This window comes from Podarcis filfolensis (assembly GCF_964270895.1).
Source record: "Podarcis filfolensis genome assembly, chromosome: 10".
Classification (NCBI taxonomy): domain Eukaryota; kingdom Metazoa; phylum Chordata; class Lepidosauria; order Squamata; family Lacertidae; genus Podarcis; species Podarcis filfolensis.
Genome location: NC_139612.1, coordinates 16,824,360 through 16,848,063, shown reverse-complemented (window position 1 = coordinate 16,848,063; position 23,704 = coordinate 16,824,360). Strand labels below are relative to the sequence as shown.

Here is a 23,704-nt window from a genome sequence, read left to right as displayed (position 1 = left end):
TACATTTACCTCAAATAACTTCCAGTCTGCTTTATTTCCAAATAAAGTACATTTCTCCAAGAAGCAAGTGTATTCAAACATAGAACATTTCCAGCAACAGTTACAGTCTATTTTCCATTCACAGTTTTGTTTTTTTAGTGCAAAGCACTAAAAGGCCAAACACTTACCTATCCATAAAAGAATATTTTTTTTTATTTATGATCAACATTTTTAGATATATTTTATACAAAAAAGTATATATGGACACAAGGCATTCCCTAAGCAAGGGAGTCGACCAATATTTTTAAAATGGCATTTCTTCATTTGTACATCGGGTTGGATCCAGAGAGAGTCCCTTCCGTGAACAGAAGGGACCAAGAACCAGCAGAAGCTCCCACGGGAGGAAGGTGAAGCGAGGTGGTTTTTGCCACTTCCTCTTTCCTCTCTAGCCCTCCATGCCACACCTCACACTGCTCTGGAGGCGGGAGAAGGAGGAATCAGTGAAAATAGCTTTATCCGCCTTCCTCCAGTAGGAGGATCCTGTGAGCGGGATCCTGTTCACAGGTCTTCTGGATCTAACCCATCATCTTTTAAACTGTGGCAATTTGACACAAATCACTAAACATTTTCTAAAAATTAAGAAAGCGCAGAAACCTGCCAAAAATTTCATAATGGTAGGTATACTAATGTTTTGCTATAGAATCGATTATAAAATAAGATAGGAAGCAAGAATTTCATAAACTTTACAGTGAAAGTCAAGTGCCATCTACAGTGGTCATTCAACATCTTGTGGGCAGAAAGAAAGAAAGAAAAAAAAAGTCCTTCCACTATCTTCTGTTTAAACAATATTTAAGGAACTACGGTTGTATATGAATTGTCTACAAAACCCATCTACTATCTTCACATGAACATTAGTGTACTGTGTTTTAAAAAATAACTAAAATTTTAAACTGCATCTATTAAAGTGCTTGTGTATAATCTTTTTTTTTAAAAAAACACAACAATTAAAATAGGGGAATGTGGGTCACTTGTAAACTTCCATATGAAAGACTGACCAATATGCTAACCATGCAAAATTACTATACATTTTTTTTTGCAGCAAGTTCAGTACAGTCAAACTTAATACTCCCAAAAAAGTATTGAACCATGAATTGAAATTAGCGCCAATGCTAAAAAATATTACGATTCAAATTGCAGTTCATTCAAATTACGCTAAGAAACTGCTCATATACATTCATCTGTAAAAAAATATTTTTAAAGTACATCACACAACAAGTGTTTGCTTAGTAGTATATCACAATGGACGTAAAATCTGTTCAGCAAAATTAGAATTAAGTAAGGGCCAAGTCTGGAACGCATGCTCCAAGTTGATAACGTCCTTAAAAAGAATAGGTCTTCAAAAATGGTTTGCAAAATTTCCCTTTTAAAATGTTCATTTTTCTGTTACCAGCACTACTGCACACATGAAATAAGAAAGCTGGCTATTAATTCAAAGGGCTATTTTTAATGGAGTTTAATCGCTCTTGAAAAACTCAGACAAGACGTTACCTTTTAGGAACAATCAATACATTTACTAAGAAAATAGCTTATAAAAATATTTCCTCTCATAGAACTATTTCAAGATATTAGTGGTTCTAATTCCAAATTTTACCACACATCATCTCATGTTAAGGAGAAATACATATATCAATATAATATTTAGCCAACTTTAAAAAAGGGGGCTTTACTTGTAGGCAGCATGAACATTTTCCACACAAAAGCCAGAAGCACTTTCTGTGTCCAATAAGCTGACTGTGGTTTTGGTAAGAATAACCCATATCTTTATTATTTAGCCTTTAAAAGACAAAACGAAAAACCCACCAACTTCCCCCCAGCAACCTGAGGGTGGCTCCCAAGTATCTGGAAGCTTGTCTACATATAACCTTTTCACATTAAAACCAGAATCCACAAGTGGTTTAACTCTGGAAAGATACCTTCACCTAATGGGAACTTTGGATCTGAATTATCAACATAGATATACTCTTAATAAACATCTGTTAGAGATTAATAATCTTTCGTATAAAGTAGTAATTAAAAAAAACCCCACCAAACTATTCTCTCCTTGATGGCTGGTTGCCCAACAACATTTCAACTGAAGCTAGTTAAGACTGTTGTTTTGTATGTCATGTAAAATTGCCACTGAACTGTAGAATATCCAATATCCCCACCCGCAGGTGTCTAAACAGGGTACGTGGAAACAAACGTTATGGTTAAAATGCTAGCTATAAAGGTCCAGGTACCAAAATTCTAGCTCAGGAAAAAAACTGAGATTTTAGTTTCTCTAAGAGGAATGGACATCTTGTGTCAAACAGAGAAACGGAATTTTAACGCAAAAGTGTTGACTCTAAACTATAGAGCTATATAGAGCTATAGACCCTAAATTTATGCTCATCTTAAGTATGCTAGCATTTATGCAAAACTCTGTATGCCAGAAATATTTGCTAACAGACTAAAACCACAGGGAAACACAGCACTAACAGGCTATTTCAAGCCCATCAAAGGCTTTCCTCTACCTGGTCAGTACCAACGAAGTGCAAAATTAATTTTAAAAAACCTTTGGAACTACGGTCCCTACCGCTAAACATTATGCCCCAAACAACTTGTTACAGAATATTATTAAACTTTCAGGAACCGACCATGTACAACTGTGCTAGGTTCACTTTCTTGAACAAAGACAAATTCATATCGAATCCTATAAATATGTGGCTGAAAAGAATAAATGCAATATTCTTTTTATGTTCTACAGCGTCAGAGTCTGAGCTAGAAACACCAGCGGAAAATTCAGGCAAACGTTTTGCAAGGCACTAGTTGTTCCTCAGCAGACAAGAGCTTTAGATCTCGTGCTTCTGCCTTTGGTTGTATTGTTTTCTTCGGGCGAATGGGATGCATTTGCCTTATGAGTCTTCTTGTGATGTTCTAGGAAAGTCTTTTTGGCAAACGCTTTCCCGCATTTATTGCATCTGTGCAGAGAGAAATTCTTTGTGACTTTCACTTCAATGCCCACATCAGCCCCTTCGTACTTCTTGCTCGGCGAGTTCGAGGTGACGTCCGGCTTTGCACCATTTTGCTTACTTTCATCCCTCGGAGCGCCTCTTCTCGTCACCTTGTTTAAAACGCAGTCAATGGGTTTTTTCACCGCTCTGATTTCCAAGCTCGCCGTTATCTTGCCAAGGTAACGCGAAGACTTTTTGTGGACCACGGTTATATGTCTGATCACGTCGCGCTTCCGGCGGGTTTCGTAAGGGCAGAGCGGGCACCGGTAAAATTTCACAAAAATGTTATTTCCATCCGTGTGCAACTCAATGTGCTTCGTTAGATTTTGCTTCGACGTAAATTGGCGTTTGCAGAGTTTGCAGTAAAGCTTTTTAAAGTCAAAGCCAACGGAAAGTCTCGGTTTCCTGGGCTTTCGGAGACCACTTGCAATGGACTGATTACTTGACTTAGAATTTTCAGAGCTCGGCTTAACTTTGTTTTTCTTCGTGGGTGGTGCGTTCTTCCTTTCAGTGGAAGAAGATGCATTCTTTCGTTCAGCGGACGATGCATTCTTTCGTTCAGCGGACGATGCGTTCTTTCGTTCAGCGGATGATGCATTCTTTCGTTCAGCGGTTGATACATTCTTTCGTTCAGCGGATGATGCATTCTTCCGTTCAGCAGACGATGCATTCTTTCGTTCAGCAGATGATGCATTCTTTCGTTCAGCGGACGATGCATTCTTCCGTTCAGCAGCTGATGCATTCTTCCGTTCAGTGGATGATGCATTCTTCCGTTCAGCAGCTGATGCATTCCTTCGTTCAGCAGATGATGCATTCTTTCGTTCGGCGGATGATGAGGCATTCTTTCGTTCGGCGGATGATGAGGCATTCTTTTTCTCAGTCGATGAAGATGCATTCTTCCTTTCATTCGAATGATTTGTTCCCTTTGTTTCATTCTGCGGAGAGCTGATGATGGGAGGCACTGATTCTGCAGGTTCTGCTGGTTCCGTTTTCTCTTTCACTTCTGTGCTTACTGCGTTATTGGGCTTCTTCTCTCTTTTAGCATTTTTTGCCGAAAGGGTGATCTTGTGAACAATCTGCATATGCCTTTTGAGCATTACCTGCGAACTGTATTTTCTCTTGCACAAGAGGCATTTGCAGGTGGTTAAGTTGTATTCAGCCTTAAGGGACTTTTGTTTTCGGGTCTTAACAGATTTTTTAGCCGATTCCAAGGACAAAGGTTCCCCAGGCTTTGTAGCTATGTCAGGAGTGATGGAATCCCTCCTCAGTCCCCTGTGAACTTCATCAAAATGCCTCCTTACATTGGCTTTTGTAGCAAAGGATTTATAGCATACAGGACAGCTCCTACCCAGTGTTACAAGAATGTTCTTATTGCGCCCCCTTCCAGATGTCTGATTTGGCCGCCTTTTAATTTCAATAAATTTCTTCAGTTCTTCCATCTTCTTCTTGTGTACTTTTCTAATATGCCGGCGTACACTGCGTCTGGAATGAAATTCTTTTTTACAGAGGCAGCAAATTAACTGGTGACCCAAATCTGGTTTATCACGTTCCAGCTTAGGCTTTGTTGACAGAGACGGTTCTTCTGGAGTCAATATTACCTTGCTAGCAGCAGCAGCCACAGGAATCTCTGCCGTTTCTTCCTGTGAGGGACTAGGAACAGATTTAGGAGGTTCTGCGGTAGGTTCTGGCGTTTCTGCTACAGGAGCTGGTTCGGTGGTGACATTCATCTCAATGTTCTCAACTGTGCTATCCGCCTTCGAAACATATTGAAAGACGGCATTCCGGTTTGTCTCTATAGGTTCCAAACGGATTATATAGTCTTGCTTGTCCACTCTAGGATACATAGCTTCCAGGAGATCGCTTATGGCTTGGCTCTGCTTATCATTTACATCAGGAGAGTCTGTAGATTAAAAAAAAAAACAAAAAACCCACAATGTTTACATTATATTATTTCACAGGTGTCACTCTTTTATTATAGATTTTCTTGGTTTACATCATACATTGTCTCTTTTTCAGGTTGTGGATTAGTTACATATGATGTGAGACATTAAGTGTTGTATACAGTACAGTGATACAGTGGTACCTCGGGTTAAGAATTTAATTCATTCCGGAGGTCTGTTCTTAAGCTGAAACTGTTCTCAACCTGAGGTACCACTTTAGCTAATGGGGCCTCCCGCTGTCACTGTGCCACCGCCGCGCAATTTCTGTTCTCATCCTGAGGTAAAGTTCTTAACCCGAGGCACTATTTCTGGGTTAGTGGAGTCTGTAACCTGAAGCGCCTGTAATCTGAAGCGTCTGTAACCCAAGGTACCACTGTACTTCTGTTTCCCCCTCTGCCAGGATAAAAGCACTCAGGTAGCAATTTAGACAAGGAATTTAGATATGTGGAAAAGGTTAAGCATCCTCTCCTCATCCTCTGTTGCTTGCTCCTCATCTCCTGCTTGCATGTTTCCCAAAGGCATCTGGTTGGCCACTGGGAGAACAGAGTGCTGGATAAGACTGGCCTTTAGCCTGATCCAGCAGAGCTCTTGCTATCTTTGTGGGTTATCAGACTTCCGCGGCTTCCGATTGGCTGCAGGAGCTTCCTACAGCCAATCAGAAGCCGCACTTTGGTTTCTGAAAGTTTTGGAAGTCAAATGGACTTCCGGAACAGAATCCGTTCGACTTCCAAGGTATGACTGTATGTTGAACAAGAGACTTAAGAGAACAAAACTTACTGTCATCCATCCGGAGACTTGGAGGACAGTAGAACTTCTTGTGGGTTATTAAATTCGGTAGTCCTCTGAAGAGGCTGCGGCATAATTTACATTCGAAGATGGTGTCCACATCTTTCAGCAAAATATGTTTAAGTTGCTTAGTTCCTGAAACATATAAAAAGATACAGTTACCACTAGGTGCATCCGAGGCATGATCCAGGTGAAGGTAAGTACTTTACATGTTCAGTTAATCATATGCCAACATCTTTCCCACGGACATCAGTAAGACTAATGGTTGAATGTTACACATACCTACCCAGAAGTTACCCAACTGAGTTCCATAAGACTTACTCGCATGTAAGTGTGTACAGGGTAGCAATCCTTAAGTACCGTATTTTTCGCTCTATAACACGCACCCGACCATAACACGCACATAGTTTTTAGAGGAGGAAAATCTATAGGCATGCCACCCGTAGGCATTCCCTCCATAACACGCACAGACATTTCCCCTTACTTTTTAGGAGGAAAAAAGTGAGTGTTATGGTGCAAAAAATACGGTACTTAATTTTAGGCCCCTTGGGCTGCTGGAGGCCTTGCACGGTGGTCAACAATGATGATAATGATAATAATGATAATAATAATTTATTTATACACCGCCCATCTGGCTGGGTTTCCCCAACCGCTCTGGGCGACTCCCAACTGAATATTAAAAAGACAATACAGTGGTACCTTGGGTTACAGACGCTTCAGGTTACAAACGCTTCAGGTCACAGACTCCACTAATCCAGAAATAGTACCTCGGGTTAAGAACTTTGCTTCAGGATAAGAACAGAAATTGTGCGGCGGCGGTGCAGCAGCAGTGGGAGGCCCCATTAGCTAAAGTGGTATCTCAGGTTAAGAACAGTTTCAGGTTAAGAACGGACCTCCGGAACGATTTATGTTCTTAACCCGAGGTACCACTGTATAGCATTAAACATTAAAAACTTCCCTAAACAGGTCTGCCTTCAGATGTCTTCTAAAAGTCAGATAGTTGTTTATTTCCTTGGCATCTGGTGGGAAGGCGTTCCACAGGGCGGGCGCCACTACCGAGAAGGCCCTCTGCCTGGTTCCCTGTAACCTCACTTATCGCAGGGAGGGAACCACCAGAAGGCCCTCGGCGCTGGACCTCAGTGTCCAGGCTGAATGATGGGGGTGGAGAAGCTCCTTCAGGTATAGTGGACCGAGGCCATTTAGGGCTTTAAAGGTCAGTACCAACACTTTGAATTGTGCTCGGAAACGACTGGTTGTCAGTAACTGGTTAGTAGTCACTGACAAACTTGCACCATGACAGAGAGCTGTTAATGTAATAACGACTTGCTACAAAAGGCCTTGGTGGGGGGGGGGGGAGTCCCTACAAGTGGATTGTGAAGGGGCTGCAGAACAATCAGTTTTGTGCAGAGCAAAGTGCATGCCTTGCCAGGTATTTATGCTAATAGTCTTTTATACTTTTAGTTGACTCCAGAATTAACACTGGTTCATTGTGATCTCAGGGGCCAATCTTAAGGCCAGGGCAGTTTAGTATGGTCCCTCAAACAGCCTGTTTAGGACTTTAAAGGTGAACATGAGTACTTTAAACTGAGCCTGAAAACCAATGGTACAGCACAGGGTGGATAAAACTCAATGATATTTTTTTATTTAAAAAAAATCAGATTTTTAAAATTTAAATCAGATTTTTTTGATTTAAATTGGATTTTCAAAATAAAATGCTTTTGGAGGAAAAATCTTTCTAAAGATAGTTTTCTGTTTAAGTTACATTATATTCCAAAGTCTATTCATCAGGAAATAAGGATTTGTTTTAAGTTTTTCATGTGTGCTAAAACTCAGTCTAAGTTTTTTTTCCCATGTTTAACCAACAAGGATACATTTGCTATAATGTTATTGTTTTAGTTAAATTGTTATGAAGGAAATGATTGTTTTTCTCCTTCCAATAAAGTACAGCAGAAAAGTTTTCCAAATATAAACAGTCAACTTACTAAACCTCACAATAATTTCATAATTATCAGTCTATGCATTTCTAATAGTATAACCAAATCAGTAATTTTTGATATAACTGTAAAAACTACTCTGAAAATTTATTATTCCAGAAATAAAAACTTCATCTGGTTGTAAATATTAAAATTATACTGGCAAGAATGAGCCTTTCTGTGAAAAAATGATTTAAATCAAGTCTTACTGACTAATGATTTAAATCGTGATTTAAATTGTGATTTAAATCGATTTGATTTAAATCAAATCCATCCTGATACAGCATGTGGTGTGCCCTAAACAATGGCTCACATAAGCAAACTAGTGCTTGCATTCTGAAGCAGTTGAAGTTTCCAAATAATCTATAAAGGTAGCTGTAGAGTACACTATATGGTCTGGATGTAAAGAGAGCACATTTAATGGGAGATTTGCTTTATTTAGATTAGATAGCTTGGACCGGTTCGCCAGCTTTGGCTCTACTAAAAGGCACTCATAGCCACCAGACTCAATATAACTAGCATCAAGCTCAGGTAAATCCCCTAACTTGGTTCTTTCAGCGACTGTGCTATCTAACCCAAGTCAGTTCTACTGGGGCATTTCGACTGGAGGAGGTAGAATAAAGGAACAGAACTATGGGACAACACTTTGATCCAAACATCGTCAAATGACTTCTTTAAGCAGCTTCATGTGAATGTTAATTAGCATGGGAACCTTAAAGACAAAACTATAAGATGGAACGGAAATCGTCAAACACCACCTTCTGGGTCCAAACCTCTGGAATGTCCTGGTCCAGAGAGAGAGCCCATTGTTGATGGTATTTAAAGCTGTTTAGAGGCCCATCAGAAAAGAATTAGATGATTCCTAACAATATCCCAGCATAAATCATCCAACTGGGTGACTCAAAAACAGGCCAAAGCCAGACGGAAATCAGTTAGACCCTTGAACACAAACTAACAACAATCTTGAGTAATTTCTTTCAAACCCTTCAACATCTAGTTACTGAATAATGAATGATACTTTCTATGATGTATTCTTATCCATATATTTCTCTCTTTTTTTTAACCAAATTTGGACTTCAAGATGATGTAAAGTTCTGTTTAAAAGTGTGAATGTGGGTATGCCTCTCTCAACATGAAATGATATCAGTGTAGAGATCCAACTGATGCTACTAACAGCCTATTATTCCTATTACTCCTGTTGCTCTGTCCCAGCTCCTGCCAACCTAGCACTTCTAAAGCACACCAGTGCAAGTAAATAAATAGGTACCGCTGTGGTGGGAAGGTAAATGGCATTTCCATGCACTTTGGCACTTGTCATGGTGTCCCATTGCACCAGAAGTGGTTTAGTCATGCTGGCCACATGACTCGGGAAGCTGTCTGTGGACAAACACCGGCTCCCTTAGCCTGAAAGTGAGATGAGCGCCGCAACCCCGTAGTTGCCTTTGTCTGGACTGAACCATCCATGGGTCCTTTACCTTTATTACTCCAATACTGCAAAATTGTATATTTTTCACTAGCGTTATTTCTTTCAGATATAAGTTATATAAAATCAAAGTCCATTTCTCCCCAAAACACAAATTTATTTAATATTAAAACATCTACTGAATTAATTTTAATGCCACTTCACAGAAAGCCTTAGGAAGACATTAATGAGGAAGTAAAAACAAACGAACAAAAAGATTGCTTCTTTTCAGCTTAGCCTATTTTACTTAGTATACTGATAAAAACTACGGTTTCAAAAGCAAGGATCATACAATAGCACGACTGTACAATACTTATACTATTTTCACAGGCAAATATAATAGTTAAAATGGTACTAAATGGGCAATAGAATGAGGCTGCAATTCTGTGCAAAACTGTTATTTCGGTGTTTGAAGGGATCATCCAACAACATGCTTGGTATATGGAACATTATTTCCATTTTCAAAAGTTTATTTGCCTAGCACACAATCAGGTATCCAGATTGATCAGGTGTGACCTGGTAAAATATCCTAAAAGCTAAAGACAAACTTGGGTCCACACTGCATCCCTTTTATATAAAAGTTTCAGAGTTCCTTTTCAAAGCACTGCCATTTCTCTTATATCAAACACCTGAGCAAAAAAGCCATTTGTAGTCCCATAAATTATTGCTGCTGCTATTTGACAGTGCCGGTGCCCTAAGTAAACACTCGAGAACATAGAAATGTCAGGCCATGGAGCTGACTTGCCATTTAAATTAGATTTACAAGAAAAAGGCTGGGGTGGAGGTGTGTTCAGAGATGAACGAACAAGGATATAGGGCACGGGGAAGCCAAGTGGCGGGCAGTACAAGGCTAAGGTAGTTCAGAAAACACTTTGAACTCCTTGTATTGGAGAAGCAGGAAGTTGCTTTCCTTTTAAAAAGAGCTATACTAGGTACCGGGAGCAAGATATGTGAGGCCATGGAGACAAAAGTAAGAAGAAGCAATAACTACAGATGCTATTCCAGCAAGGAGTGAGAAAGTGGTGTGAGGGGAAACTGAGAAAATACGGTACATACAAGGCTTTAAAACATAGCTGTCAACTTACAGATTTGAAAATAAGGGACCAGCAGCCTCGAAAATAAGGGATCAGCAGCCAATAAGGGATTTTCCAAGCACAGGTATGTCCAGCTTCTGAGCCCCTCAAGCCAAAGGCAGAAAGCCCAGCCAGCAGACAAAACGAAGCCTCAAGGAGTGGTTCCCACAGTGCAGCAACCCGGCAAAGGGGATGCAGCAAGGAAAACCACCGTCACCTCTCCGCTGGGAAGCGCTGAGCAAAGGCGAGTCCCCAGGCAACGTGGCCGATTTGATCAGCACAAGGCATGCAAGCTCCACCCCTCAGTCGTTCTTAGACTCCTTATTGGGTGAGCAACGCAGCCAAGCAACACAGTTGGAGCCTCCCTCCGCCCTGGCCGGCAGGGAGGGAGGGAGAGGAGCTGCTTCCTTTGAAACCCGGGAAATTTAAGGGACATCAATAAGGGACAGCAGCGGGACACAGCACTGGAATAAGGGACTTTCCCGCCAAATAAGGGACGGTTGACAGCTATGCTTTAAAACCAAGAGATTTCTGTTAAAAGATGTTAATTGCGCAATTTGCAACTCACTTAGCTGAAGTGAACCTGGAGTTCTTTAGCCGCTTCTGCATATTTCATACTAAAATAAGAGTTTGCAATGCACGGACATTTACTGAAAAGGATGGGAGGCTCTGAAACGGAGTCAAATTACTACCATCCTCTTTCCAACTCAAAACATCAGCCTCTCTTGTACCAAACAACAGCAGTGCAAGTGTGTTAGTATGCTCAGTGCAATGTGTATGGGTGACTGAAGTACACTCTACTCGAAACAGTAGAATAGATTCCCCCACCATGACTTGTCTTTCAGATTTTAAGCTTCTTGAGGGGAGACATCTTTCACTTTTTGCAGAACTCTGTAAGATGCCCTACACTGATGGCACATACAAATAAGAGGCCTAATAATTATTGCGTTATCAGGGAAATAAGTATGGCAGTCCTAAAAAGAGGTATAAATGATGCACATGACAACACATATGACTGCGAGTGGCCACCGAGACCATATAACACAGGTCCTGAAAGACCTACATTGGCTTCCAGTATGTTTCCAGGCACAATTCAAAGTGTTGGTGCTGACCTTTAAAGCCCTAAATGGCCTTGGCCCAGTAAACCTGAAGGAGTGTCTCCACCCCCATCATTCAGCCTGGGGTCCATCTCTGAGGGCCTTCTGGCGGTTCCCTCCCTGCGAGAAGTGAGGTTACAGGGAACCAGGCAAAGGGCCTTCTCGGTAGTGGCGCCAACCCTGTGGAAAGCCCTCCCACCGGATCAAAGAAATAAACAACTATCTCATGTTTAGAAGACATCTGAAGGCAGCCCTGTATGGGGAAGTTTTTAATGTTTGATGTTTTATCATGTTTTTAATATTCTGTTGGGAGCTGCCCAGAGTGGCTGGAGAAACCCAGCCAGATGGGAGGGGTATAAATAATAAATTACTATTGTTGTTGTTATTATTATTATACATATTCTACGTAAGTTGCATGTTGTGGTGTTACACTGGTCACAATAAATGTTGCATATTAAATACTTTTCAGATAATTTCTCCTCACATTTTCTTATTGCTAAGAAGCCTAAAGAGGAGGAAGAAAATTAAAATGTACAGATTTTTCTTTTCATTTGTTGAGGGAGATGGTATTGTTGTGGCCAACATAACATCTTCAACCAATGTAGGCTTTATTGTCCTGTGCTTATAGGACTTTGTTCCTAACATAACATTTCTTGTCAGTTCACCAAATGGGGAAGCAGAATTATCAATGCAATAAAGTGCCATTAATTTATTATCTATTTTCTTGGAGAGGTTCCTAACTGAAAATTAGAGGGGGGGGGGAGAATAGAGAAATTCTGTGTCTATGGAAAATTATCTTTAAAATGATATACAACATGTAAACCATATATGAAAATGAAAAATGGGTCGGTATTTCCATTCCAAATACTAGCAGAAATAACTCTGCTAGTATTTCCTTTTTCTAAGTTTTATTTCAGATATCATTCCAAAGTATGTTCTGTAAAGCTTAACTGTGTTGCTCTTGTTTTACGTTATCTAAATTGATTCTGAGTAGCCAGGAAACATGTTTGAGAAAACACAGCTTGGTTTAATGTCTGAATTAAGATACCAAACATGGTTTGCTGCTCCTCTTCTGGAACCCAGATACAACTAAATTCAGAAGTTTTTAATAGACTGAAAATGAGAAGAAAAAACAGTTCCAAATCACTGTTTGCCTGATTGTTAGGAAGTTCAACCCATGATGTGGTACTTAACAATAGTTAGCAGAAGAGTGATGTTTGAACTTAGATGATGATAGGTATAGATAGATAGATAGATAGATAGATAGATAGATAGATAGAAAGATAGATGATAGATAGATAGATAGAGATGATAGATATAGATAGATAGATAGATAGATAGATAGATAGATAGATGATAGATAGATAGATAGATAGATGATAGATAGATAGATAGATAGATGATAGATAGATATAGATGATAGATAGATAGATAGATAGATAGATGATAGATAGATAGATGCTGATAGATAGATTGATAGATAGATGATAGATAGATAGATAGATAGGCAGACAGATAGATAGAGATAGATGATAGATAGATAGATAGATAGATAGATAGATAGATGATAGATAGATAGATAGATGATAGATAGATAGATAGGCAGACAGATAGATAGAGATAGATAGATAGATAGATAGATAGATAGATAGATAGATAGATAGATGGATGGATAATAGATTGCTGCTTCCTCTTTATAGCTTTCATTACCTGGTCATTACTGCCCCATTCCACAGTACAGTATAATTATTCTAACTGGAAGCAGGGGCTGGATAGAAACTTATAGAAGTCCAGTACTGTCTTACCAACCATTCTGAACACAGTATTATTATTTTATTCTGGGTATTTCTATATTGCCTTGCAACTCAATTATCACTTAGGTTTACATATGAAAGGAATTAATACAAAACAGCGAAGATAAAAACTACTAAAAATTAAAACGCTAAAAGGTAGAAATACAAGTAGCAGAAAACAATAAACACCTAAAAAAACACCTTAAATGGCTAGGTCAAGGTCAAGGTAAAGGACCCCTGGACGGTTAAGTCCAGTCGAAGGCAACTACGGGGTTGCGGTGCTCATCTCGCTTTCAGGCCGAGGGAGCCATCATTTGTCCACAGACAGCTTTCCGGGTCATGTGGCCAGTGTGACTAAACCGCTTCTGGCGCAACAGAACACCGTGACAGAAACCAGAGTGCACGGAAATGCCGTTTAGCTTCCCGCCACAGTGGTACCTATTTATCTACTTGCACTGGCGTGCTTTCGGACTGCTAGGTTGGCAGGAGCTGGGACAGAGCAATGGGAGCTCAACCCGTTGCGTAGATTCGAACCACTGACCTTCCGATTGGCAAGCCCAAGAGGCTCAGTGGTTTAGACCACAGCGCCACCCGCTCCCATAAATGACTATAGTTAGCAACACACACATCCATTTAATCGTTATCCTAACTTGAAAAGACCATCCAAACAGAAACAATATACTACAGTCCTGCTTGACAATGCCAACCTTGAATCTTTACTCCTTTTTTCAGAAAGCAACAAGACCACATTGGACATTCAACCTAAGCCCAAAATTTCTAAGGTCACAAAGGAGAAATTCCAAATTTCTGCAAACAGGGCAAAGAAATGCTTCTTCCCTACAACACAAAATAAGCATATGCAATTTATTACAAGATATGGCAAAAGCCACTAATTTAGATGATTTTACAAGCGGAGTGGCAAGATTAAGGTTAGAGTAGATTTATAGTTACCAGTTTTCCGTACCTAAATGTTTTTATTTATATTTTATTAAAATATTTACAGTGGTACCTCTGGATGTGAACGGGATCCATTCTGGAGTCCCGTTCACATCCTGAGTAGAACATAAGTTGCGTCTGCGCGTCTCACGTTTTGCCGCTTCCGCGGATTCGCATGACGTCATTTTGAGCGTCTGCGCATGCGGTGAAACCCAGAAGTAACGCGCTCCGTTACTTCCGGGTCGCCGTGGAGTGTAACTTGAAAATGCTCAACCTGAAGCACATTTAACCTGAGGTATGACTGTTTATGCTTCTTATATGGGCATCTCAAGGCAGTCAATAAGAATATCATACATAATTACTATACAGTGAAATAAACAATCAAACATCATTTTTACCTCATAACAGCTGTCACACACTGCCAGCAAAAGCCATGGTAAAAAAAAAGTTTACTGCATATCTCAGAACTGCACTGCTATTGTAAATACATAATTTGTGGTGTACATTTTCCCAAAGGGATTTTCAAAATTTGAAATGCTACAGTCTCAGCTACGATGTATACAGTAAAGTCGTACCTTGGAAGTCAAACAAAGTCCGTTCGATTTACAAAACGTTCAGAAACCAAAGTGCGGATTCTGATTGGTTGCAGGAAGCTCCTACAGCCAATCACAAGCCACGGAAGCCCCGTTGGATATTTGGCTTCCAAAAATAGTTGGCAAACCAGAACAGTCACTTCTGGGTCTGTGGCATTCGGGAGCCAAAACGTTCGAGAACTAAGCTGTTCAAAAACCAAGGTACGACTGTACAACCAAAGAACATTACAACAGAAGAACATTTAAAAAGCTGAAACGACAACAACACTCTGTCTGATCAACATTCACCGCAGGACACCAGCAAAGGCCAGGAGCTACCAGAAGCATCTGACTGACTACTTACTGTTGGCGATAGAATAGTAGAGTCAGTGAATCTTGGTTAGACCTATTTATTCATTTAGAAATTCTCCAAGTCCTCATCTTAAAATAGGAACCCGGGGTGGTATACTTACAATCAAATATCAATACAATAATTAAAACAAGCAATTCTTAAAACATTGGGTAGCATCCAGCTGAACTTTCCTCAGCCCCAACCCACCGAAATTAATGGACTAAAGTTAGTCATGTGCATTACAGTGGTACCTCGGGTTAATTCATTCCGGAGGTCCGTTCTTAACCTGAAACTGTTCTTAACCTGAAGCACCACTTTAGCTAATGAGGCCTCCTGCTGCCGCCGTGCCGCCGGAGCACGATTTCTGTTCTTATCCTGAAGCAAAGTTCTTAACCTGAAGCACTATTTCTGGGTTAGCGGAGTTTGTAACCTGAAGCGTATGTAACCTGAAGCGTATGTAACCCAAGGTACCATTGTAATTTCAGTGGGTTGTATCCATGGATATCAGTGTGCACATGAACTAACTTGCACGGGCACAAGAGAACTTTACTTCTTTCTCCTTCCATCCTCACCCCTAAATCTGCTCCAGAGAGTTGGGGGGAACCCCCAGAGCAGATTTTGGAGGTGGAGGAGGGAGAGAAGAGGTTCCATATTGCCTGCGGAAGTAGGCTTGCATGTGCAATTATTTTGTTGGTTACAACCCAGTGGTTCTACTGTGAATATGACTAATGTTGGATACAACCCAAAATCTAATCCATGAAAATCCAAGAGTGCCATTTTTCTCAAAACGTGAAATAATGATTTAAGATTGTTCATTAGATGTTATTTACGCCACCACTGAAGCATTCCAAACCTTCAAGGCAAAATAATATATATAAAAAGAACCTACTCGTACCTGATCGAAAACATTCAATAATTTGCTGAATGCCGGATTTTGATGTCTGAAGAGGCTGCTGCAATAAAGGATGATCTCCAGGTTCCAGTATATGCACTGCAAAATAGTCACAATAAATAGTAAATAAAAGAGCTTAAGGTACATGCCCACACATAAATGTTAACTGCACTGAGGCTGTTCTATTAAAGTTCTATTAAAACATTGCAATATAGTCTGGACATAAAAAATGACAAATATGTAGGTTTTTTTATTGCTATTTCCAAAACAACTGTAATGTCTGTGACTGTCTCAGTTAAGCTCAAAAAAGCATATTCACACACAAATAGAGATACAGTGGTACCTAGGTTCTCGAACGAAATCCATTCTGGAAGCCCGTTCAGCTTCCGAAACGTTCAAAAACCGAGGCGCGACTTCCCATTGGTTGCAAGAGCTTCTTGCCCTCAGCGGAAGCCACGTTGCACGTTCAGGTTCCAAAAACCTTTGAAAATGGAAGCATTTACTTCCGGGTTTTCGGCGTTCGGGAACCGAAATGTACGACAATGGAGGCATTCGGGAATGAGGTTCCACTGTATATATACAGCTTATCTAGAAAGCAGTTACCACTATAAATGACAAATAACATTTTTGAAAGATAGAATACGCGTCATTGCTAGAAATAATTGCCATACGGTTTTACCAATGTTGTCTAGCAATTCCTACACTCATGTACCTATATTCATATTAGGATTATGTTTGCTGCTCAGTTGCATTAATCTCAATTTAAGGAATGAGTTATGCTAGTGTTTGTTAACTCTGTTGAGTCAGTCAAGACGCAACTGGACATCTTTGCAAGAACATTTATTTCAATCACAGCTTTTTATCTGTAAAGATTCCTAACAGACATGTCACCCGATTAAAGAAATCTGAGATGATTAGCCATAGACGGTATAGTCAAGTAATCATCTGATCAATTAATTCTATATAGGTAACAACCCTATTCTGAAGCAACTTACTTTCTTTGGGTTGTACCCGCTTAAGTCATGAGTTGACACTAATGGGCTTAAATTATTAAAATCCATTTATTTCAAAAGTTTACTCCAAGTGTGACTTAATAGGATAAAACCCTTTGTTTTTATATGATACATACAATATATGCATTATAGTAAAGGTAAAGGGACCCCTGACTGTTAGGTCCAGTCGTGGCCGACTCTTGGGTTGCGGCGCTCATCTCGCTTTATTGGCCGAGGGAGCCGGCATACATGTCATGTGGCCAGCATGACAAAGCCACTTCTGGCAAACCAGAGCAGCGCATGGAAACGCCGTTTACCTTCCCGCTGGAGCGGTACCTATTTATCTACTTGCACTTTGACGTGCTTTCGAACTGCTAGGTTGGCAGGAGCAGGGACCGAGCAACGGGAGCTCACCCCATCACCGGGATTTGAACTGCCGACCTTCTGATCGGCAAGCCCTAGGCTCTGTGGTTTAACCCACAGCGCCACCCGTGTCCCATATGCACTATACCAAGGATCAATTTAAAAAGACATTCCAACTATATGAGAGAAAAGGGGGAACACACTTTTCTCCATCTTAAGATGGTACTTGCCATTTGCACTTGTAAGAAGTATTTCTTAAATATACATAGAAGCAGACCTCTATTTATGTGGCTGTGCATATTTAGTCAATTAAAATGTTTTTATACCTGCCTACTCAAGCTCAGGTAAGTAGGTTAGTAGGTATCCTATCTTAAGTTGAAGCATGTACTAATGTGTATATTTCTCTTCATTTTCTCGTTTCAAGTGTTTTTAGGTTACAAGCCATTTTTTTAAGCTCATGTGGTTATTACAGCAACGTGCCAACATCAGAATATTTGTATATATTTATATCAAGCTATTTGTACGCTGAATGAATTTTGTTTTGCAGGCCTTGGAAACATACTTTCCAAAAATGTTTATTCCCTGCCTTCTCCCTCAACCCAGTCTACAAGAAGGAAACACAGATGTAAGAAGTACTCCATCAAAACCCAACCATTTTTATAATACTGGCAATACAACAATATTTGAAGATGTCCTAATTCCATTACGGCAGCATAATATAGGCTATCTTTTCCCGACAGTGTCTTACTGCATTTCTTTCTTTCTTTCTTTTTTTAAGAAAGGTAGATTACTAAAGCACTATTACCTGGTTCACAGCAGCCATGGTGATGATGGTCAGTCTGACAACACTTGTCCCTTAGAGGCATTTTCTACATCAACGCCCTACTTTCCTTCTACATCTAGTAGCTCGTTTCTGCTAAAATAAGCAAATTTTCTATAATTTACCAAGGAAAAGAAGTTTCTGCAGTGTTACATGAGTTCCCTGTAAAAACCACTGATCTAAAAATGAGCGGTGAATATTGAACATGTATACAAAGAGCAATTCCACATATGAAAAAACGAAATCTTCTCAACTCCGCCATTGCTACGACATGGATACATGGATAAATTTTGTTTTAGAAATAGCTATTGCAATCAGAGGCAGCTTATGTTGCGTCAAACGGGCTTGGAAACGAGGCAAGTCATTCCCTCCCAAATCAGGAAAGTACTTCACTCCTTTTCAGTGCTAATTCAAATTAGTTGATCTAAGCTCTGTAAACCCCCAAATACCTTTTGTCCCACCTCAATCCCCAACCCTGCTTATTCCTTCTCTCAAACCCCCCTTATGTTTGAATCACCTTGTGCTGAAGCAGGGCATATACGTAGTTACCTGGCTGGTTAGCCAGGTATACTGCTCCAAGAACAGCAAATACCTATGGGATGTGTAAAGGGGGAAAGTTTCTCCAGTACAGTAGTCTCTGGGAAATGTAGTCTTCCTGAAAAGCACTGCTGGAACTCTTTTTGGGAATCTCTTTTCCTCTCTTTCCCCATGGCTATTTGCTACTTTCCAGCTGGAAAAGGGCGCTGAAACAGCAATTATTGTCTTGACTTGGATTTTAATCCAAAAGGGAGAATAATTCTCCTGAATTCTTTCAGCCGAGCGTTAGAAGCCTATAAAATGCACATCCGAGTAACCGAAATAACAGTTTCACTCAGTTCTATTTACAAACATTTTGTAATGCGAACTGACATTCACAGAGGATTTTATTTATCGGAATGAAATAATTCACAGGAGGACAGATGATGGCCAAAAAAAGGGCCGCTTGCGGTTTTCAGCACTCCACCAGCATCCAATCAAAACAGGAGAGGCGGGAACAGCAGTGAGTTTAAAAAACTTCAGAAATACACTACTTTAGAGTAAAGCGTATCTACGAGCTTATGGAGTGCCTTTACCAATCCAGTATTTTTTATGCAACTTGTTCCTAAATATCCTCCAATACAGATTTCCAATGGCATGCATCCAGTCACATCACTGCCAACTTCTAAGCCACTGATCTCCTTTGCAGCCTCACACATATTTGAGGCTACATACATAGTACTGCAGAACTTTGGGCAGGTTCCCTCATGCTGCAATTGAAGGAGTTAAGAGCACTACAAAATGTCATTCTCTAAAATGGTCCAGCTGTTTGCAGATAAAGTATATGATGCTTGCTCCTTCGTAACAGCATAACATTTAATTCTGTTTCTACGTGTACACACACCACACTGATGGCTTTATGTTTTGAAGCAGTCTATAAATTGGTTTAATAATCGTGAACCACAAGAGCTACTTCAGGAGTAACCATTGCAGGCCATGCCTTAACACATTTACTTTCCATTCAAAGGAAAAGTACTGGTACTATGTTGTCCAGTTATACCAGCTCTTACTTTATTCCCAACATAACAATGGAAAGCGTAACGTCGATGAACAATAGGTTCAAAGACGCTCTCAAGGCAAATCTTTAAAAAATGTAGTATAAACACCGACAACTGCAAAACACTGGCCTGCGAGTGCTCCAGCTGGCCTCTGCTAAAGGCGTCATGGAGTTTGAAGCCACTCGAACTCAAGACGAAAGGGAGAAATGTACTAAGAGGAAGGCACGCTTGGCAAATCCTCATTGTCATCAACTCCTGCCCGGAAACCTATGTCCCCACTGTGGAAGGATGTGTGGATCCAGAATTGGCCTCCACAGTCACCTACGGACACACTGTTGAGACCATATTCATGGAAGACAATCTTACTCGGCTACGAGTGATTGCCAAAGAAGACGAATCATGGCAAGATCTACACACAACTCAATCCAAGCATGTTTACTCAATGGTAAGTCTCTTTCCCCCCAATGGGACTCACTTCCAAAAAAAGAATATGTAGGATTGCAGCACCAGCATCTAAATAAATGATCAAGCTTTGTGTCCTTGATGAAGACTATCTCATCTCCATGTCTATATACAGTGCATGTGGACCAGTGTTAGAAACTTAAATATATCAGCTAGGCACCAAATGGCTCCTTAAACCAGGTATGAATTATAACATGTAATATGTCAAATGTACCCAGTCACAGTAACACAACATCCCAGAATACTATTTCTATCACTTTTCACCAGCACCTGTTGCTTCCCCATGGGCTGGAAAATGTGTTTAATTGTTGGCAACTACAACTGTATTTGAAAATGAACATTTCTCTGCACAAATATCTCCATCAAAAAAGTCATCCTACCTCTTACATACCAAACTTGACATCTCCTCTCTCCCTTCCTCTCCATATATGCAGCAAAACACTCCCTTAACAACTTAAGCGAGACAATTTTAGAACTATCTACAGAACTCATTTTGTTGTCTCACTTTCTGTGGACTGTTTTTATGCACACTGCTTATAAATGGAAATAATTAAGCAGTATATAAATGTCATAAGTAAATAACAAACCTTTTTATTGTCAGGAATCAATCCCGCTGTGTAAAGACAGACAAATGACCACATACGGTCTACTGCAACTGAGGAGTCAAAACCAGTCCCTTCTTACCTGACAAGTCAAACCATGCAGTTCCATCCCCATCTCACATTCACCATAAATGAGGGATCAAGAACTTGATCCAAACCTATTTCCGAGCCCTCCAGTTGTCGAATATAAACCAAAATAAGATGTGTCCTGTGCACGTAGCTTCAAACATGTGATGATGCAAAGGAGATCAGTGCCACAGAAGTCAGCATTGCTGCACCTGGTAAATGTCCTGTTGCTGGAGGATATGTAGGATCAATCTGTTGGCCCAATGGCAAGAGATGTTGCAGGCTGGCAGATGGGGAAGAGGGGGCAATGCACTGGCCCACTATCTTTCGCCAAATCCTCAGAGTGTCCCCTTGTGAAAAGTCATGACTATCCAGGGGCGGACTTTGGTAATACAGTGCCGTAGCTATGCAAGAGCTAGCCAAGTTTTTTGCCCTGGGTGAAGCCTAGAGGGGTGCCACTGAGGCTCCCAGCCTCTCCCTCCCTCCCTCCCTCTCTCTCTCTCTCTCTCTCTCTCTCTCTCTCTCTCTCTCTCTCCCCGTGTGTGTGTGTGTGTGTTTACACGGCAGTGTTAGAAATTGAGATGTGAAAACTAGGAGCTAAACAGCACCTTAAACCTAATAACAATACAAAGCTGAAAATGAATGAACAGCAGCTAAAATATTATGTTCATTTTTCACATGGTCTAGTCCTTTCCCTGCCTACCCCCCTAATATTCTTAAGAGGATTTCTTCTCCACTCTTCAGAGAGTAGCTGGAAGTGGGAAGGCAGAAAAAGGTTCTCCTTTCCTTCCACCCCACAGTTTTAATCTGAAATCTTAGGCACTGTACTGCGCCCAGAGCTCAAAAACTGCTCGTGTTGGTAAAATTTCCTGTCACAAAATGCGCCTGGAACAGTGGGAGTTTCGAACACCAGTGCCTACAAATGTGTGTGAGGGGTGGTGCCAAACTGGGTCTTTAACCCTTATGAAGTAACGCCTAGTTTTGCCCCTGGGTAATATAGTACTGTGAGTGTGGCTGAAATTTGGCACACACACACACACCCCAAACGTTAATTTGACAATAATTCATAAAGGGGGGAGGGGGAACCCCAAAACTGTATACTTTAAAAGGTTGTTATTGTACTTCACCAGATCCTAACCTATTACAAGATTTGTAAGAATACTGGGGTTTTCCCCCTTCCCACCTTTATTTTCCCTTCTACCCAGGTTCTGATTCTCTTTTTCCTTTTCTCTCGTCTACTTACATCTCACAACGTTTAGTGTACATATAATCATGCACTTTTTGAACTTTCAATTACTATGTTTTTTAAAATTGACAAAAACTCAATTTGGTACGGTTGCTTTTTAACCGATCTTCTCAGTAGGTACCCACATAAATATAAGATATTATAATAATAATCATCATCATCATCATCCTTCGGCTCAGCGCCCTGTGATGTGGAACCGCCTGACACTGCCCTAAATCTGGCGCTGGGCTGATCCATGCCACACACAGGAATGCCAACCCAGACCATGCCAACCATTACGACCTGGCCACCCACCCACCCCCTTCCACCCCATCACTAGCTTTTCCATCAGTGATGAAGGAACAAAACAACAACAAGCATTCCAATACAGAACCCACATTCACACACACACACACACACACACCCCTCTCCGGCACTCATCCCCCTCCACACAAGTTCCCTCTCCCCCGAACACACCACCTACACCCAGGTTACCAACTCCTCGCGCGCTCTTCCGGGCCACCTGTCACACGGGTCGCCCGCCTCACACAACCCAGCATCGGCGCGTCAGGGGAGGGGGCGGGCACGCGCGCGTTCACCCACACACGCTAGCCAAACCAACCAACACGCATCGCCTCCGTGTTTTCCGCGGCGGGCGAGGGTGCCCGTGACGGAGGGAAGGCGGAGAGGCAAGTTTCAGCGGCGACCACACTTACGGGAAAGGCTCCTGCGGGAGACGCCAGCCCGGCCCGAGCGAGGCGCGTGGGGTGCCTGCCGGGCGGGCAGCGGCTGGGCGAAGCCCCTCTTCGCCTGCCCGCCACCGGCCGGCTGGACGCGCGCGGGAGGCGGAGAGGGAGGAAGGAAGAAGGAGCCCCTGGGCTGCTCCGAGGAGGCGCAGGCAGCAGGTGACAGCGAGCAGGGCGCCCGGAGAGGAGGCTCCGCTGAGGTGGGCGCGGGGGACCCTGCCACCGCCGACGATGCGGGGCCCGGCGGGGAAGGGCAGCGCGCTGTTGTCGCCGCGCCCCGACGCGAACTCGCCGTCGCCTGTCCCGCCCAAGCGGCCCCGCGACGCGACCCCGGAGCCGGATGGGCGCAAGGGCAGGAAGTGACTGCGGCCGCGGCAGGCCCGGGGCAGCGCACGGCGCATGCGCCGCACCCGGCTTTTTCCCTCCTCTCCGCCCCCTTCCCAGCCTCCTCGCTCCTCTCTCCCGCTCGCGCTCTCCTCCCACAAGAGCCCCGAGCGCGCAGGTGGCTGTTGTGCTCCACGGGGTTCCCGCCCGACGGCGACCAAAGTTGGCGGCGGGGGCAAAGTTGGGCGCGCGGCGGATGGGTCCCCTGCGCGCGCCTCCTCTCCAACATGCGCCTCAGCCAATCAAAGAAAGGCACCTCGAGGCCCGCCGGGGCAAGAAAGGGCTCATTGCCTTTTTTTTCCCCCTCTCTCTCTCCCCCAGGAGGCTCCGGCTGCGCTTGGCTCGCTTGCGCCCTTTGGAGCCGCCGTGGCGCGCGCCTTGGTGCCAGGGCGCACGGCTTGGCGAAGGGCGGTGGCGGCGCCGCAGCCGCGCCTGCCTTCCTGCTGCTTTTCCGCGACGCCAGCGAGCTCGGCGTGGCACTCCGACCCGCGTTTAGAAAGGGGCTGAGCGAGGGAAATGCTCCGGCTGCGGCGCTTGGGTACCTCTGGCGCCCTGGAGCAGCCGCCTCGCCATGGTTTTTACG

General features: G+C 42.2%; 1 protein-coding gene across 2 annotated transcripts; it reads right to left on the bottom strand.

The window, feature by feature from the left end:
- Positions 1 to 23,271, bottom strand: ZNF800 (zinc finger protein 800). 2 transcript variants are annotated; one of them, XM_083574472.1, is made up of 5 exons: positions 22,708 to 23,271; positions 18,048 to 18,158; positions 15,891 to 15,986; positions 5,729 to 5,872; positions 1 to 4,911 (listed from the first exon to the last, which is right to left on the bottom strand). In XM_083574472.1, the coding sequence occupies exons 2-5, from the start codon at positions 18,106 to 18,108 to the stop codon at positions 2,834 to 2,836; spliced, it is 2,379 nt and encodes a 792-aa protein (XP_083430598.1). In that variant the 5' UTR covers positions 18,109 to 18,158; positions 22,708 to 23,271; the 3' UTR covers positions 1 to 2,833. The 2 variants fall into 2 exon arrangements, with proteins under 2 accessions (XP_083430598.1, XP_083430599.1); XM_083574473.1 differs by having other exon boundaries at positions 18,048 to 18,155; positions 22,708 to 23,119.
- Positions 23,272 to 23,704: the final 433 nt, after the last annotated feature.